Below are 18,934 nucleotides of genomic sequence, written 5' to 3'. Positions count from 1 at the left end.
GGGCGGCCCCCCTTCTCTGAGCCCCAGCATCAGCTGTGACCGCCCTGCTGTGCCCTCTGGACAGAGGCAAACCCGAAGCGCCAGCAGAAGGCCCCTTGTCAAGGTCGCGCGCAGAGGCCCCAGCCCCGTGGCTGGGCTCTGTGACCTTGGGAACGTCCTTCTGCCTCGCGGGCCTCAGTTTCCCCGTCTGAGACTAGGCTTCATCGGGTCTCCAAGGACTGGAGACACGTGACCTTGGGCCGTCCCCGACCCCGCGGCCTTAGTTTCCTGGAGGAAGGACCGGGGCGGGGCGCGACGAGAGTGGGCACGGGCAGAGGATGGGCTCCCGCCCCCGCCCCTCCCCCGCGGCTCCGCCCCCCGCGGCTCCGCCCCGCCCTACCCCCGTCTCCCCCCCTCCCTCGGGCTTGGGCCGGCGGCGGTGGCGGCGGCTCCGCTCCGCACTGCCCGGCGCCGCCTCGCCATGGACGCGCGCGGGGGCGGCGGGCGGCCCGGGGAGAGCCCGGGCGCGACCCCCGTGCCGGGGCCGCCGCCGCCGCCGCCGCCGCCGCCCGCGCCCCCCCAGCAGCAGCAGCCGCCGCCGCCGCCCGCGCCCCCTCCGGGCCCCGGGCCCGCGCCCCCTCAGCAGCCGCCGCGGACCGAGGCGGCGCCCCCGGAGGCGGCGGACGAGGGCGGCCCGCGGGCCCGACTCCGCAGCCGCGACAGCTCGTGCGGCCGCCCGGGCACCCCGGGCGCGGCGAGCACGGCCAAGGGCAGCCCGAACGGCGAGTGCGGACGCGGCGAGCCGCAGTGCAGCCCCGCGGGGCCCGAGGGCCCGGCGCGGGGGCCCAAGGTGTCGTTCTCGTGTCGCGGGGCGGCCTCAGGGCCCGCGCCCGGCCCGGGTCCCGGCCCGGGCCCGGGGCCGGCGGACGAGGCTGGCAGCGAGGAGGCTGGCCCGGCAGGGGAGCCGCGGGGGAGCCAGGCCAGCTTCATGCAGCGCCAGTTCGGCGCGCTCCTGCAGCCGGGCGTCAACAAGTTCTCGCTGCGGATGTTCGGCAGCCAGAAGGCCGTGGAGCGGGAGCAGGAGCGCGTCAAGTCAGCGGGGGCCTGGATCATCCACCCGTACAGCGACTTCAGGTACAGCCACGGGGAGCGCCGGCGGGCCGGGGCGGAGGGGCCCCGCGCGCGTCCGCGCGCGGGGGCCGTCCTTGGAGCGCTTGTGGAGGGCGGGGCGGCGCGCCCCGCGGGTGACCTCGGGGCCCCTTGGTGACCTCCGACGCATCCGGGACCCGCCTGAGAATGACCTGGGCGCTGGAGGTTCTGCCCTTGGAAGGGCACTGGGAGGCGCACGCCGACTCCCACCGTGACCCTGGAGCGCCCCCTCCCACGCATCCTGACACTCCTCGCCCTTCGAGGTGGGCGCACGTCACGGGCCGCAGGACCAGGGTCTGAGCTCGAAGGGGCGGAGAGGACGAACAGAGGGGAACGTGGGCGCCGGGAAGGCGGCGGAGCGGAAGGAAGGAGGAAGGAAGGGCGCCCGGGAAGGACGCGCCTGAGAGAGGCTGGCAGAGAAAGGGTTAAGCGGACACGGCGGGTCCCACGGTCTCCACCTGCGCCCCACGCCACGGGGAGGCGCGTCCTGTGTCCCTGGGCCTGGGTATGGCGCGAGGAGGGGGCGCTGAGCATGCTGCGGTCCCCAGACTGTGTCTTCTTTGAGCCGCATCAGCTGGAGCTGCTGGGTGGTATGCCCAGGTGTCAGTGTTTGCGTAGATAGCGATGTGAATTAAGCCGGTTGATGGCTCCAAACAAGGCCAAGAGCAGGGTCACACCGTTTGTGTCTGCAGTTCTCTTTCTTGGGCGTGTGCTGTTGGCCTGCGAGTGTGAACGGTGCATATCACTGCAGGCTGCGTCTGTGATCACAAGCATGTGACCACGAGGGGAGCAGGGGTCCTGGGGGCGTGGGCCGAGTCATCTAGGGGGTGTGTCTGGATGGTGGATCACTGATGTGTATTGGGGAGAGATGGGCGTGTGTGTGTGCATGGTGTGTGTGTAAGGTGATGTGCCCGTGAGTGGGGTGTGTGAGCCAGGGTACAGAAAGTCTATGTGGCTCCCCAGGCCGCCTGGCTGCGGCCCTCAGGGCGGGAACTGTTTCAGCACCACGGACAGCAGTCCGGAGGCGGCCTGATCCTGTGACGCCGCGGCACTCCCTTCTCCCGGCCTGAGCCCCGAAGTCGGAGGTCTCTATTTGCTCCTGGACCCCCACAGCTGAGAAAGGGGTCTTTGGAACTCTCCCTTCCCTTGGCCTTTCCTCAGCCCCTGCGCTTGACAACTGGGGAGACGGCACACAAGTCAGGGACAGGCTGGAAGAAAGTCCAGTGTTCCAACTCCTTACCCCTCAGACCTCCTGGGAGGTGCAAACAATCTTGACCAGTAGCTTGGGCTATGGGAGACGCCAGCGGTGGAGGTCCTGGGGGGGTCCAGGTGGGGTGCCTCTGGATGGTCCCTACTGCATGGGCGCTCAGCACTCCTCTGTAGATAGTTCCGGTCTGTGAACCGAATGGACTTGGCTTTTAGGGCTCCCTGGCTTGCCTGGCCGGACTGTGAATGGGGAAACTAATGCTAGCTGGCTGGAAAGGGGCATGGATGTGTGGGCAGGTGCAGGCGGCTGCAGAAATTAGCCATCCCCCGTCCCCTCCAGCACGTCTGTGTGCTGCGTACCCCTGGTCTGTAGGTGCCCTGGACTTCCTCTTGGCTGCAGAAAGGGGTAGTGTGCGGCTCAGGGTGAGGGGTACTGGGAGAGGGAGCTGGGCATCCCCATCCTTGTTCCTGCTGATCACAGTCGCCTGCAGGTTCCTGCACAGGCTGAAAACTGGGGGTGAGCAGTGGGGTTGGGGGGGTGACTGTGACCCATAGTTGGGATCAGATGAGCCAAAGTAAGAAACTTAAGATACCAAGCTGGGGGTGCTGCAGGGCCTCCATGACCCCCCATGTTTGAAGAACCCTGCTAGACCACTCTGATTCAATGTGGAGACAAGCACAGGATCACAGCAAGGCCTTCAAGCCACCCCCCTGGGCCAGACACTGTCCCAGCACCTTAAGAATATTGATCTAGTCCTCACATCAGCTGTGGGGTGGATCCTGCTACCACAAAATTTTAGGTGGGGAAATCGGGGCACAGAGAGGTAAAGTCACTTGCCCAGAGCCACACAGCTAGTCCTGGGCAGAGCAGGGATTCATACATGGGCAGGCTGGCCCCCAGGTCCACACTTTTGACTGCCAGGCAGCCTGGCCGCTGGCCACGTCCCGTCCAGGCCAAAAAGAAGCTGGAGAGAGAAGGCCTCCTGGGGGTTATTCAGCTAAGGGGGCTTGGCCATGGGTCACCTCTGCGTTTATGTGTGTGTGTGTTAGTTTTAGGAAACTGTGGAGCAGTGGAGCAGGGCCTTTCTGGGTCTGCTTGCCCACACTTGCCTCCTTTGTCCTCATGACCTGATGGTACAGATATGTCCCTGGAATGAGCCCTGGACATGATTTAAAAGGAAAAGGGGGTGAGGCTCCCCGACCAGTGCCTAGGGCCTCACCCAGATCCCTGCCCAGGGCCGCGGTGTCTCCACTTCCTTGAACTAAGACTTTGTTCAAGTTGGCCCGGCACCCATCTGGCACAGAGGATGGGACAATCAGTGTTCGGTGGACTGGAACCGCCTTGGCCAGGCCTCGCTCTGCTCTGCATGGCCTGCAAGCTTCCAGGGAGGAGGAGCATTTGCAGAGGCCTGGGGAAGGAGGCTCTGGGCTGGTGGAATCAGCCTGGGCTCAAGCTCAGGTATCCAGCCAGGCCCTGGAGGGTGCTCCAGGCAGGTCTCCTGCCAACAACCATCGGTTTCCCCAAAGGCAAGGAGGTGGCAGCGAGAGGAAAGGGGGAGTCTGACCTTCACAGCCTGGCTGGCCTCACATCTCACACCCTTTCTCCTCCCCATCCTTGGGGCCTTGGCACAGTCAGCCCCCACCCCGCCAGGCATGCCCTTGCCCCCATCAGTTCTTCTGACCCTTCAACTTCTGGCTCACATGCCTCCCCCGTTTGGCACATGCACCCTACTCTCCTCCACCTGTTTTGTGTCTGCATTCTGAAGTGGCGCTTTTATTCACTACCACTTCCTGTAGGTCCACCCCCCGCGTGGCGTTCCAGGGTCTGGCACACCACGGGTGCCCAGGACAACTTTGGGAACTCACCAAGGAGCGCGTGTGAGGGCCAGGCAGAAGCCGGGCTGAACGGGAGTCTTGTTTCCCGGGCCACTTTTGACGAGCCCAAACCCGTTCCGTGGGGTTTCAAGGGCCCATGGGTAACACTAGAGCTGGTATGGGACACAGAACTTCCGTGGGGGGTGGGGAGTGGAGAAGCAGGATAGAGGGACGGTGGGGGGATTCAGGTTCAGGACGGTTGATTCTCCTTCTCTGCACCCCAAGGTTCACGCTGAGTCGGAACAAGTGTGAACAATATCACAGGGCAGAGCAGGGAGAGTGGCTGGGGGCTGCATGGAGGGTCACAGCCCGTGCCACTGCCTCCCTGGGGCGCTGGCAGGCTCTTCTGTTCCTTCCCACAAAATCTGTGAAAAATGAACACAGTTAATTCCTGTTCCTTCACCTGCCCCTGCCCCTGCCCCCCGGACATGGAAACATCTGAGATGCATGAAGGAGATCTTGGAGGAGAGGGTGGTGGAGGGCAGGCATGGGGGCCCAGCTATGACTCCCATCTCCCCATCCTGGACAGTCTGTTTTCTCTGCCACTTCCCTCCACTTCCTGGGATGGAGGTCACTTGGGGACCAAGGCAGCCCTGGCCAAGGAGGGGAGGCCTGGGCAGGTCTGGGGGGCAGAGGCCTCATCTCCCTGGAGAGAGAGTGTGGGCAGGTGGCTTCCTGCTGCCTTTTGGTCTATTCCAGAGTCTGTAAGTGCCTCTGAGTTCTGACTCGAGTCTCTCCTGCTGCTGAGAATTTTCAGTTCAGTGTTCCCGAACTGTCTACTGCTGGGAGGATTGGTGTGAGGGGCAAAGATAAGTGGGTCTCTTTCCTGGCCCTCAGAGCCAGGACCAGTGGATGCTGGGGTCCCCAAAGACCCAGGGTGGTGGAGGAGCAGACCTAAAAAACCTGACTGGGCTGGAGGCCTTTCCCCTCCCCAGACGGCACAGTGGATCAGCAAGAGATCAGGCTGCATTAGCTCGTGAGAATAAAGCAAACCCTGAATCATCTGGAGCTGGGGTGGGGGGAGGGGTGGGGTGAGAGTTTCCCTGGTTCCGCCTCCAGCATGAAGGCACTCCGAGTGGGGGGTGGGGGACAAACCCATCTTCCATGTGGGAGGACTGAGGCCCAGGGCCCACCCGGCTGGGAGGAAAGAAGGCCCATGGTCCCTGTGTGGGGACAGGGTCCAGAGGTGGCCAAGAACACCCTTTTTTCTCCAGGAGCTTCCTGCCAGAATTTGGAATTTCTGGCCCCTGAATTCCCTGCTTGAAAAGCTTCATATCCCCAAGACCCCTGTTTCAACATCCTGGGGCCTGGGCATGACCAAGGGGTTTAAGGGGATACTCTGGGGGTCCCTTCCTCAGCCACCCCAGCCACCCACTTGCTCACGACAGACCTGGCTTTATTTCCCCCATCAGCAAGCCACCCCCTCTCCTGCTGTGACGCCACACTCTGCCCCATTCCTGGCCTCCCGGCTGCCAGCAGGGGCATCTCAAGATACCCATTTGTCTTTCTTACTGGAAACCTGCCACGACCATGGCCCCCACGGCCCTGCAGAGCCTGACTCACACTCCCCTGGTCTCTTCTTACCTCTTCATACCCCAGCTCCAGCCGCAAGAGGGGAAACCCCATGCAGCCACAGGACCTTTGCACTTGCTGGTCCTCTGGCTGGGGTGCAGTGCCCTGCTCTCCACCTGTCGGCTCCTTTTCCATCATCCACCCATATGCTGCTTCCTCTGAGAAGCCCTCCCAGCCCACCCTGGCTGAAGTAGCCCCTCTGAGGCATCCCACTCATTTATCTGTCTGTGTGGAATGCCAGGCTGGAGCCCCGAGGGAGGGGCCCTGAGGGAGGGCTGGGTCTGTGTGTCACCATGTATCCTCCAGGCCTGGCACACAGTCAGCCAACAGATCACCCAGGAACGGGCAGCCTTCCCTTGCAGCCTCCCTTTCCTGATCCCTGACACCTGCCTGGGATCTGTAACTCACATCCCAGGGCTCAGGCCCCTAATCCCCCACCCCCTGCTTGTCCTTAATCTCCAACCTCCAGCCCCTAATCCCCTTGGATTTGCCAGATATCTGTAATTCCCCCACTTCCCGCCTGGGTCTTGGTTCTCAGACCTCGCTGCCCTCCTTCATTAAGCAGTGGCGTTGGGGCTTTGACCAAACTCCAGGGACACCCCTGCCCTTGGGTGTCGAGGCTGAGGTTCCCAGATGCTGGAGGATCTCACCCAAGTCTGGCTGCTGTCACCACGATCGTAGACCTTGGGTCCCTTCCAGCCTTTGGCTCTTGCAGACTGAGCTGCTGTGAACATCTTGTTACAAATCACTCTTTAATTTTTTTTCTTCCTCTTGGACAATTTCCTTGGGATCAGTTCCCTGAAATGGAAGGCCTGGGTCACCCTGCAGGCGTGGTGCTATGGCCCTTACCTCGCAGCACCGCTCAGAACTGAGCCAATTCACAGTGACTCCCGAAATAGGGAGCCACTGAAGCCAAGCCAGCGCCGGGGTTTATGGCTTTCTGTTTATTTGTGCTAATTTGGGAGAGTCCCTCTAGGACACTGGGAACCTCAGTCTCTTGTTCTATCCATCCGGGAGGAGCCCCGGCTTTGAGGGTCCTCCCGGCCCTGTCCTGCCCACACGTGCTGAAGCTTCTCCAAGTGGACGCGGGGGCTCTGGCCATGATAGGGAAGGCACTGGGCCTACGGGAGAGTCCTAGAAATCCTACCTTGGGGTGGCTGTCTCCCCCTGCAAAGTGACAGGCAAAAATCAAACAAATGACTCCACTCAAAATTTTAGACCCTCCTTTGTCTGAATCTGGATGGGGAGTGTGGGCTCAGACCCCTGATCTGGGGCAGCTGCTCATCACTGACACCCCCAGGCCATGAGATTTTCTTATATACATATGTGTGTGTGTTAACATACATAGAACATAAAATTTGGCATTTAGCCATTTAAAAGTGTACATTGTAAAAATGTACAAATGTCACGTGGCATTAAGTACAATTACAATGTTATCCATCTCCAGAACTTTCCCATCTTCCCAAACACATACTCCCCACCCCCTCCCCAGCCCCTGACAAACAGGAGCCCCCTCCCTGTGTCTGGGGACTGGCCTGTTCTGGATGCCTCACATCCATGGACTCACACACTGTGTGTCCTTCTGTGTCCGCTTCTCTCACTGAGCATCGTGCTCTCAGGGTCCGTCCGTCCACGTGGTAGTGAGTGTCAGTGCTTCTCTCCTTTTCGTGGCTGAGTCATGTTCCATGTGTGGGGAGGGACCACGCAATGTTTATTTATTCATCCATCCGTGGGCATTTGGGTTGTTTCCACCTCTGGCCATTGTGAATCGTGCTGCTGTGGACACAGGTATCCAAGCCCAGTTTGAGCCCCTGCTTTCAGTCCTGTGGGTGTACACCTCCGAGTGGAATTGCTGGGTCACATGGTGACTACCACCTTCTCGGGAGCCAACGCATGGTTTTCCCTTGGAAGGGTTTTGATTCAAGTTTTCTCGGTTGATGCAGCTCTGGGCTTTGCCGCATCTGTCTGTCCTTCAGACGCTTTACTCAGAACTCTGTGCCTGGCCATCAATAGATATTCCTCGAATGGATGGGCCTTTTTCTGAGAGTACTTCCCGGGTTGGGTGGGAGTTTTGAAATTGACTTTGCATCGGTCATGGGTCTATTTGGGAGAGGAAGCAACCAGTCACACTTTTTCAAGCACATTTATCACACTGAACGTCCAGACCGTGCCCAGTCCTGTCACTCAGGTTCTTTGGCCGACCCGGCCTCCACTCCGCTGGCCAGGCCTTGGTCTTCTTTCTCCGGGGACAGGCACCCCCTGCCTCCTCCTCAGGCGGCTTCCTGGAAGGGACACACAGCCATGCCCCCTCTCAGCCCTCCCGTGGTCCAAGGGGAAGCACAGCCAGGGTCAGGGTCCCGTAGCCCTGCCCTCAAGCTGTGCGCGTTTGGCTCCCAGCCTGCACCTGCAGCCCCCGAGACCACTCAGCAGGCAGACACTCCTGGCTCCCACCCCACCCTCCTGCCCTTCTAGCTTGGGGCGGTGGGGGAGTGGAGATTGTGCCTCCGTCTCCCCACCTGGCCTGAGTGCTTTTTGGACACCAACCTTGTACCAGGCACATTGGACCTTTTGTCATGGGAAACATTTAATCAATTTTTGAGCCTCCTCTTAGGCTCTTCCCAGTCTCCTGCTTCAAGAAGAGGCTAGAGTTGGGCCAGTGGGAGGGACCTGGGCTGGGGGAGCCCAGCAGGCAGTCGAGTGTTGTCTAAGGGTTGGGAGGGCTTTTTGGAGGTGAGGTCCACACTAGCCATGACCTGGGGCCAAAGTCTCAGCTCAGGCTGAGGAGGGGAGCTCTGGGCTGGTCCGTGAAGGCGCGTGTGCGCGTGGGCATGGTGCGGAAGGCACGCTTGGTGGAGGCCCCCCTGGGGCAAAGGCTGGAGGCATGACCCACTGCGCCTCGCCCCCAGGTTCTACTGGGACTTCACCATGCTGCTCTTCATGGTGGGAAACCTGATCATCATCCCCGTGGGCATCACCTTCTTCAAGGATGAGACCACGGCCCCATGGATTGTGTTCAACGTGGTCTCGGACACATTCTTCCTCATGGACCTGGTGCTGAACTTCCGCACGGGCATTGTGATTGAGGACAACACGGAGATCATCCTGGACCCTGAGAAGATCAAGAAGAAGTACCTGCGCACGTGGTTTGTGGTGGACTTCGTGTCCTCCATCCCTGTGGACTACATCTTCCTCATCGTGGAGAAAGGCATCGACTCTGAGGTCTACAAGACGGCGCGTGCCCTGCGCATCGTGCGCTTCACCAAGATCCTCAGCCTGCTCCGCCTGCTCCGCCTGTCGCGCCTCATCCGCTACATCCACCAGTGGGAGGAGGTGAGCGCAGCTGCGTGTGGACGCAGGGCAGGGTCGTGGGTCTGGGGCGGGGCTTAGGACGCAGAGACGGAGTCCTGATGGGAGACTCTGGGCGGGGCTACCAGGGGCCGGGGCGGGGCCACAGTGAGAAGACAAGCCCGTTACAGGCCTGGGAGTGGCGGCTGGCATTGGGTGGGGACACTGGGCAGGGGAACAGGGGCTGCATGAGGGGCCTAAGAATCTTAGGGGCAGAGCCTGGGCATGTAGGGCGTGGTCACAGGGGCCTCTACCTGGTGGTGTAGTGGGGTGGAGTCAAGGAAAGCCCAGCATGGACTCTTGAGATACTCGCACCCCTTCCCTTCCTTCTGCCCTGTGAGAGGAGGACTCCATTGCCCATTGGCAGTGGGGAAACTGAAGCTCAGAGACGCAAAATCACGCCCCTCTCCCCCAAGTCGGGACTCACCTCTGGACTGAGTGTGACCTGACTCTTGCAGCCTATGGCCACCACGGGGGCTCAGAGTCGCCACCGTGTCCGGCAGTGTCACCCCCATATTCCAGGGCAGCAACAAGGCTCCAAGGGGGGGGGTAGCGGGGGGGACAGGGTTGCGGGAAGAGCAGGTGGTCCTGGGAGAGGGCGGCGGGTGGCCAACCAGACACATAGATTTGGATTTCCCGGGGAGTAGTTTGGGCGGAGGGCCATGCGATCTATTCTAGGGCGCTTCATTCTCTCCAAAGGGGACGGGCCTCCCGGGAGCGGGACCGCAGTGAGGTGGGGGCGCATCTCAGAGCTCAAGGGGCAGCGGGCAGAGGCTTCTCCCTCACGCGGTCTGCGGCGCCCGCCCTCACGTGCGCCGCGTCCCGGCCCCCAGATCTTCCACATGACCTACGACCTGGCGAGCGCGGTCATGCGCATCTGCAACCTCATCAGCATGATGCTGCTCCTGTGCCACTGGGACGGCTGCCTGCAGTTCCTGGTGCCGATGCTACAGGACTTCCCGCGCAACTGCTGGGTGTCCATCAACGGCATGGTGGTGAGCCGGCCCCGCCCCCACGCTGCCTGCCGTGGCCCCACAGGCGCTGAGGCCCGAGAGCTAGCGTCGGGGACCAAACCCAGCACCTGTGCTCGGGGCGCATGGCGCCTGATACCGTGTTAGCACCCCTCTGGGCTGCTGTCTGACTTGGAGCCTTCCAGACCCCAGAACCAGCGAGATCCTTGACCATTTGAGGGCCCTGTGACAGCTTTTGTTCCCTAAGAGCGTATCATCTGCTTATTTTCTCCATTGATTCCACTTTTTTATTCTCATGAATTTATTTAAAAGACAGTTTTATATCATACCGCTCAAGTGGGAAAGTGGTATCATGGGCCACGAGGAATAAAAACTGGAGACTCAAGCACCTATTGCTTGCTGGCTGAAATGATCACTGTTAAGAGTGAGTTGGGTGCCCGGAGGTGTTGGAGCCGGCTTAGCACCACAGCGAACCTTAACCCCGCCAGGCACGTGGGGCACAGAGCAGGTGGGCGGGGACGGGCGGGAGCAACGGAGGGAAAACCCAGAGTGCCGGCCCGGCGCCTGGCACAGCTGCCGGCCTGAGGCAGCTCATTGTCTGGCCGGACACCCGGACATGCTGTCCTGTTTCCTGAACTGGGCCGACTGCCCCCTCCCCTAGCCAGGACAACTGAGGACTGGGAGGGGCGTACTCCTGGCCCTGCCTGATGCGGCCACCCTTCCTGCCTCTCAGATTGGAGTTTTTTTGTGTCCCCAGCTCAGTTCCTGAGGTCCTTGGGACTTCTGCATTCTCTTGGCCTCAGAGACACTCCCATCAGAGTCTGCAAGTAGTTGGGGGCTAGAGTCTAGCCCCTCTGAGCCTCAGTTTCCCTAGGACTGACATGGGGAGGTGCCTATATGCCTGCCCCCACTGCTGAATTGCTGTGGCACATGTGCATATCCTGAACCTGCCTGAGCCTGTTTCTCTTGGTTACCTCTGGGCACAGGGAGCTCACCACCCAGATGCCTGGGGGAGGATGGGCAGCTGGGGCCCTTGGGTCAAGGGGTGCCTTGGGGGCTGAGAGTGCCTGCCCACCCACACCCACCCTCTGTGGCCTTGCAGAACCACTCGTGGAGCGAGCTGTACTCCTTTGCACTCTTCAAGGCTATGAGCCACATGCTCTGCATCGGGTATGGGCGGCAGGCTCCTGAGAGCATGACGGACATCTGGCTGACGATGCTGAGCATGATCGTGGGTGCCACCTGCTACGCCATGTTCATCGGCCACGCCACTGCCCTCATCCAGTCGCTGGACTCCTCACGGCGCCAGTACCAGGAAAAGGTCTGGGGGTCCACCCTGCATCTCTGCAGCTCCATGCGGTGTGCTCAGGACAGGGCCCAGAGGGGATTATGTGTGTGTTGGGGGGCTGGGGGCCCCAGTGGGGTCTGTGGCTGTAATTAGAAGGAATGGAAGCCCCCTGGGCAGCTCCCAGAAAGACAGTGAGGAAGCTGAGGGACCTTAAGAGGAGGTCTGAAGCTTGGAGGGGGATGAGGCAGGAGAGATGGAGGGGGATATAGGCTGAGGAAGGTGACGAGAGCCGGGGGGGGTGCGGTCCAAACAGGATAGAGCCAGATCGTGGGATATCAGGGAGCTCCCGGGACAGAGACTCTTGGCCATCTCAGGGGCGTCTGGGGTGGGAAGGCCGGGAGCAGGGTCCCAGAGGCCTGGGGTTGCCCAAGGACTTAGGACAGATATCTGGGGGAGCAAGGATGTGCTAGGACTTGGCCTCAGTATGGCAACCTCCATGGGGCTGGTCCTAGGGCTGGGGGCTGGGAAGGGCTAGGGGAGGGCAGGTACAGTCCCCACTGGCCAGCCCTTGCTGGAGGTCAGCCCCAGCCCTCACTCTGTGCCTCAGTTTCCTCTCCCTAAGCCGAAGGGTGGCCTGGTTCCCTGGACAGTGCCCTGCACTGCTACCCGATGGCTGCCTTGGCTGGGCAGAGGCAACCCCCCCCCCCAGTGCCCAGCAGTCAGGTCGCCTGGGTCAGCTGGGCCTGGTGCCAGGCGCCCCGGCTGTCCGGAAGCCGCTGGCCTCACACCCAAACATGAGCTGGTGCCGCCACCCGCCTGCCATCACGGGTTCCGCTGAGCTCAGGGCAGCTGTGGCCAGTGGGGACAGGGGGGCTGGGGCAGAAGTGGGGCAGGGGCACCCCTGGGGTGCCATCCTGGGGACAGCAAGGCCCGGCACCCCCACCTGGGGCCCACACCTGCTGCCCGGCTCAGGAGGGGCTGAGCCAGTGATTTCCAGAAAGATCCTTGGAGAGGGGAGCCAGGGCCACCGGCAGTGTCTGGCACCTCTGGGCTGGGGGCGAGGCCAGCCCTCTGTCAGGGCCTGCGGTCCAGCTGTGCACCCCTCTCTCAGGCAAGGCTGCCAGATAACATTCAGCATGCAGGAAGAGCTAGTCCTGAGTGCTGCGGGATAGGCTTACACTGAGGGAGTCACACCTCACCAGGCCTCCTGTATTGTGGTTGTCGAAGCGAGGCCCCCAGGCTGAGGCGGGCCGGGAGCAGCCGCTGACTGCCACCCCCGGCCCCGCCCCGTTACAGTACAAGCAGGTGGAGCAGTACATGTCCTTCCACAAGCTGCCCGCCGACTTCCGCCAGAAGATCCACGACTACTACGAGCACCGCTACCAGGGCAAGATGTTCGATGAGGACAGCATCCTGGGGGAGCTCAACGGGCCGCTGCGGGAGGTGAGGGGCGGGGCGGCCGGGCCCGCGGGGGCGGGGCGGGCCGGGCTGCAGGAGGGAACTCGCCCTCCGCCAGCCTTCTCTCCTGCGTCTGCCGGCCCAACGGCCACCGACGCCGTCTGCCAGACTGGGGTCTCGCTCAGTGGCGGCGGCAGAGGAACGGCAGATGCGCAGGCGCCCTGCCGAGCCCCAGGGCCGAGCGGGCTCCGCTGACCAGCTGCTTCCAATCTCAGCTTGGCCCCCGCAGCTTGTGTGACATCAGGCCAGATCCCTGGGGCTGCCGTCATAAAGTCCTTAAAACAGCAGCAATTTACTCTTTTTGGAGAAGTAAACAATCGTGAAGGCCAGAAGTCTGAGATCGAGGTGTCTGAGGCCTGCGCTCCCTTCAGAGGCTGCAGAGGAGGGCCCGTCCTGCCCCTGCCAGCATCTGGTGTGGCCAGGGGCCTTGGCATCCTTGGCCTGTAAGTGCCCAGCTCTGATCACTGCCTCGTCTCCATGTGGCCCCTCTTTTACGAGGACGCCTACCGTGCCATCTGGGGCGTCCTACATGACCTCCCATGACCTCATCCATTTGCAAAGACTCTTTCCCAATAAGGCCCTGTCTTCACGAACCAGGGGTCAGGACTTCAGCGTCTCTTTTGAGAAGCACAGCACAATCCCCAACACTCACCAAGCAGCTATTGGGCGCCAACTGTGTGCCTTGCCCTCTGTCCTCAGGGAGGAGGGGCTGAGGGACCATGACGGTGAGTGACCAAGCTCCGAGAAGGAAGCGCAGCAGGGTGACTCCACTAGAGGTGGGGTGTGGGCACGGCTAGGAGGGAAGGAGAGACAGGACCAGGGTGGGGTGGGGAGGCTGACAAAGCTGGGGATTTCTTCTGAGGCAGGCACCTGGCTCAATCACTGTATTTAATAATTTTACTCATTCATTCATTCACTCGTAGAGATACACCTCGAAGACCACAAAATGCATAAAATTCAGGGGTTTTTAGAATATTCGCAGTTCCGCCATCATCCACACAGCCTAATCCCCAGGACACTGGGGCCCTCGCTCCCCATTTCCCCAGCCCCCGGCGACCTGTATTTGAGAATTTACATTTCCTCAATGTCAAATTTACAAAACCACGTATATTCAGAAAATGTCCATCTTCTGTCCAGTGCCTTACCGGTTTCCTTCTGCTCTACCCATCTGCTTTATTCTAACACAGAACGGAGGCATCCAGGTATCAGTGTTCACTGCCCACCCTCCCTCCCCTGGCCGCCCTCCTGACTCCCTGCGCCCCATGCTGCAGCTGGGGGCAGGGGCATGGAGGGCCAGGCCCTGTGGTTCCCTGCAGATTCTCTGAAGGCTCGCTGTCAGAGACACCTGTTCCCACTGGGAGCTGGTCCCCACTGCGCAGGTGAGAGGGGCCCCAGGGCTGCTCTCAGATGCACTTTTCTTGTTTTGAGCAGGTTCAGCGGCCTTTCACGGCCATCAGAGGCTGGTTTATTTGCGCTTCTTTTTGTGAACTGTGCATACCTGTCACTTGTTTTTCTATGGAACTTTTGGTCTTCATGCTGTTTTTTGAAGTTCTTTATAGACACACTTCAACTCTGTGATACAGATTTCCATTCTGATGGCCATTTGTCTTTCCCTCCTCATGGAATTTTTATGCTGTGCACAGCAGATGTACTAGCTGGCTGTACACATCCAGGTTTTCAAGGAAGTCATCCGTTTTCAACTGATCCTTGTATAGTTTCATCTTTTACATGTAGACCCTGATCCCTTTGGAATTCACCCTGGGTTACAGCATGAGAAAGGGTTCCTGGTTCATCTGCTGTGGGGCTGAAAGGTCTGGCTTGGCCCCGTGACTTCGTGAGGGGCACCTCACCTTAAACTGAAGTTCCTCCCTCTGTGCTTGGGTCTGTTTCGGGGCCTTTTAGTCTGTCTCACTGGCCTGTCCACTGTGTTTGACTCAGAGGTCTACAGTGTGTTGTAACGCCTTGGGCGGGGGAGGCTAGTCCCATCTCCCTGCTATTTTTGCTCGTTTGTTCCAAATGACCTTGCCTAGCTTGAGTTATGACGAAGCAGGCCGGGCAGCATTTCCACGGGGTGCGTTAAATGCAGACGCGAGCAGGGAGAATGGCTGTTGTTCGTCTTTATGGACGGTGAGCAGTGCTGGCTGAGGACATGAGGTGTTCACGGCTTCTGTGCCTTCCAGAAGTGTGTTCCCCGTTTCCTCACATAGGTCGGCACAGGCCCCGGACTTCCTGCCACGCTGTTCCCTGAGCTCTCTGTGTGGGTGGAAACGGGGTCTTCCTGCCGTTATGGCTCCTCGGAGTGGCTTTTGTCTGTATATACAAGAGCTGTTGATTTTGTTTTTAAGGTAAGCTTTCCTGGGTGCACTTGATGGATGCCCCATAAGGTGAAATCCCTATGAAACCCCCAGAAGCTTCTCTGCCGAGCATGCCCGGCGTCCTGACTTCTGCCGCCATGCATTCATTCTCAGGTTCCTGGGTTTTATGTTGGTTTTTTAAAAAACTACTTGCTATTTTGACTAACTTCCCTTGTTATAGTTTTCCATGGACTCGGGTTTTCCAGGCAGTCCTATTAATATAAACAGTAAAGAGAGTTTTATTTTTCCTTTTTCAATGTTTACGTCTCCAGTTGCTTCTGTGTCTAACTGCACTGGCCAGCACTGCCAACAGGAAGTGAAATAATAGGGAATCGTTGGCTGTCTTCTCTTGATCCTGTCTTTGGTGGCAAAACCTCCACTGTTTGCCTATTAAGATGCTGTCTTTCAGGCGAAAATGTTCAACCCCTTTCACAGAGGAAGATACCAAGGGTCTGAGAGGTGAAACGGTCCCCAAGGTAGGGTGTGATGGAAGCAAGGGCCTGATATGTGCCCTGATGTCACTGCTACAGGAGATTGTCAACTTCAACTGCCGGAAGCTGGTGGCCTCCATGCCACTGTTTGCCAACGCCGACCCCAACTTTGTCACAGCCATGCTGACCAAACTCAAGTTCGAGGTCTTCCAGCCGGGGGACTACATCATCCGCGAGGGCACCGTCGGCAAGAAGATGTACTTCATCCAGCACGGTGTGGTCAGCGTGCTCACCAAGGGCAACAAGGAGATGAAGCTGTCCGACGGCTCCTACTTCGGGGGTGAGCGGCTGCAGGGACAGGGTGCAGGGCAGGGGCGGGGATCACGGGGGAGGGAAGGCCTTGCAGCTGAGGACGCCACCCGTGGCCTCACACAGAGATCTGCCTGCTGACGCGGGGTCGGCGCACTGCGAGCGTGCGGGCGGACACGTACTGCCGCCTCTACTCGCTGAGCGTGGACAACTTCAACGAGGTGCTGGAGGAGTACCCCATGATGCGGCGGGCCTTCGAGACTGTAGCCATCGACCGCCTGGACCGCATCGGTGAGTGGGCGCAGCGGCCGAAAAGGGAGGCGGCATGGCCCTGCTGATCCTCAGGGCCCCTTCCGGTCCCCAGACCAGATTCTCTGACCCACGCTCTCCCTGGGCCAAGCACACCCCACTCCCCAGGGCAGAGGGAGCGTAGAGTGTTTCCAGTTGTGCCGAATGTCTCACTCAGCAAGTATCTGAGCATCTGGTGCCAGGAGATGCAGCTGGTGGATGAGGCTGACAGGGTGGAGGGGCTTCCCTGTGATTCTAAGTGGAAACCCAGGTGAGCAGGTGTTGCCAGCAGAAAGGGAGAGGGCATCTGCTAGGAGTGGATACAGCATGTGCAAAAGCCCTCAGCTGGGAAAGAGGCCTGGAGTCCAGGGAGTCAGGGAAGCTGGGAGGAAGGGCAGAAGAGGCCGACAGGCTTTGGGGGAGGAGTCTAGACTGTACATAAGAAGCAAAAGGGAGTCATGGGTGATTCTAGCAAGAGGGGGCCTGATCAGGTTTGCCTCCCACAAGGGTGGGTAGCATACATGGGGATTCAGCGGCCTGGCCTGTGTGGAGGGTTCAGGGAGAGGCGAGGGGGAGTCTCAGAAATGGTTGTGACGCAGGCTCCAGGACTTGCTGATGACTAGATGGAGGAGTCAGGGAGATGGAGGCCCTTGGTGCCGCTTGTGAGAATAAAGACAGTGAGTAGAAAAGCAAGACTCGGGGTGGGGGGCAGAGAGGAGCGCTGTCGGAAGGAAGCCGTCCCAGGACACAGGAAGCACTCCACACGTTCATGCACAACAGGCACTTTAGGTGTGCTGCATACAGCAGGTTCTCAGCGTGTCTGTGAGCAGCAAGCGCTGGGATGCACTTGCTGTGTGCGTGGCAGGCACGCAGCGTGTGGCTGTGCACCACTCCGGGCGTGCTCTGTACCCGCGGATGCTCAGTACCACAAGCTCACTGCGCACAGGAGGTACAGCGCGTGCTTGCTGTATAGAGCGCCTGATACCTGCGCTGTGCCCACAGGAGGCACATAATGTGTGCCGAGTGTATACAGGAAGCGTTCCATGCGTGCTGGTGGTATGCAGGTGTCTCGTGCCAGTTTTGTGTGTGAAGCAGGCATTCAGTGCGCTTGTGACACAAAGGCGCTTGATTCAACTCCAGCTTCCTATTCGCCCGTCTGCCACATGCAGCAGGGGCTCTGTGCTCAGCAGGCACTCAGACACTTGTGTCCTGTAGGCAAAGGGGCTGCTCCTGTTCCAAAAGCAGGAGCCTGCAGGCAGGCACCTCTGACACCCTGCCCCCTTCCCCAGGCAAGAAGAACTCGATTCTTCTGCACAAGGTGCAGCACGACCTCAACTCGGGCGTGTTCAACAACCAGGAGAACGCCATTATCCAGGAGATCGTCAAGTACGACCGCGAGATGGTGCAGCAGGCCGAGCTGGGCCAGCGCGTCGGCCTCTTCCCGCCGCCGCCACCGCCGCAGGTCACCTCGGCCATCGCCACCCTGCAGCAGGCGGTGGCCATGAGCTTCTGCCCGCAGGTGGCGCGCCCGCTCGTGGGGCCTCTGGCGCTTGGCTCGCCGCGCCTCGTGCGCCGCCTGCCCTCCGGGCCCGCGCCCCTCGCCGCTGCCTCACCCGGGCCTGCGCCTACCGCCAGTCCTCCAGGCGCGCCCGCCAGCCCCCGGGCGCAGCGGACCTCACCCTACGGCGCGCCGGGCTCCCCCGCTGCGCCCCGTGCCGGGCCCGCGCTGCCTGCGCGCCGCCTGAGCCGCGCCTCGCGGCCACTGTCCGCCTCACAGCCCTCGCTGCCCCATGGTGCGCCTGGCCCCGGGCCTGCGGCCTCAGCGCGCCCGGCCAGCAGCTCCACGCCGCGCCTGGGGCCCACGCCCACTGCCCGGGCCGCAGCGCCCAGCCCGGACCGCAGGGACTCGGCCTCGCCCTCGCCGGGCGCCACCAGCGGACTCGAGCCGCTGGACTCTGCGCGCTCACGCCTCTCGTCCAACTTGTGACCCTCGCGCGCCGCCCCGTGGGCCCGGGCGGGCCTGGCGGGGCTGTCATCCAGACCAAAGCCATGCCATTGAGCAGCCCAGGCCGCCCGACCCCGAAGCCATAGAGGAGACGTAGGTAGTTGTAGTCGGACGGACGGGTGGCCTGGGCCGGCGCACAGCCCCCTCCGCCCCCTCATTGCCCTGCGCCCACCCACATCGCCCCGCCTCCTGCGGCGTGCGTGCCTGCAAGGGGGCTCCCTTCACCTTGGTGCCTCAGTTTCCCCAACTGTGAAACCGGGACCAGGGCCGGCCTGTGGCCGAGGAGATGGCTGTGGAACCCTGCCCACCTCGTCCCCGTAGGTGGCCCGCGTCCGATGAGGATTGTTTTTTAAGTGCAATACTTGGCCCGCCGGCTTCCCGCTGCCCCCGTCACGCTCACGCAATAACCAGCCCGGTCCCTGTCCACACGCGTCCGCGGTGACCTCCCTGGAGCAGCAGGCACACCTGCTCCCTCAGTACCGGAGGACCGGCAGTCCTGGCCGTGCCCGGGCGTGGGGGCGAGGCCGGGGGCCCCGCCGTCGTGATGAATGTACTGGCGAGCCGAGGCAGCAGCACCCCCACTACCCACCACGCCCCACTCACCCCCACATCCCCATTCCGCGCAATAAACAACAGCATTGGCGCCCAGCCTGCCTGCGTCTGATTGCTCGGCGCCCAGGCCCAGCAGGGCGGCAGGCCCCCCC

At 61.1% G+C, this 18,934-nt stretch overlaps 1 protein-coding gene across 1 annotated transcript; it reads left to right on the top strand.

Moving 5' to 3' along the window:
- The first annotated feature begins 395 nt into the window (after positions 1-395).
- Positions 396-18,878, top strand: HCN2 (hyperpolarization activated cyclic nucleotide gated potassium and sodium channel 2). Its single transcript, XM_072948153.1, has 8 exons — positions 396-1,113; positions 8,688-9,111; positions 9,960-10,121; positions 11,200-11,418; positions 12,682-12,828; positions 15,728-15,968; positions 16,064-16,228; positions 17,515-18,878. Exons 1-8 carry the CDS (start codon positions 461-463, stop codon positions 18,210-18,212), a joined length of 2,709 nt encoding a protein of 902 aa, XP_072804254.1. The 5' UTR covers positions 396-460; the 3' UTR covers positions 18,213-18,878.
- The last annotated feature ends 56 nt before the right edge of the window (positions 18,879-18,934 follow it).

Source organism: Vicugna pacos, chromosome 22, assembly GCF_048564905.1.
Source record: "Vicugna pacos chromosome 22, VicPac4, whole genome shotgun sequence".
In the NCBI taxonomy this organism is placed as follows: domain Eukaryota; kingdom Metazoa; phylum Chordata; class Mammalia; order Artiodactyla; family Camelidae; genus Vicugna; species Vicugna pacos.
This window is presented reverse-complemented; position numbering and strand designations above follow the sequence as displayed.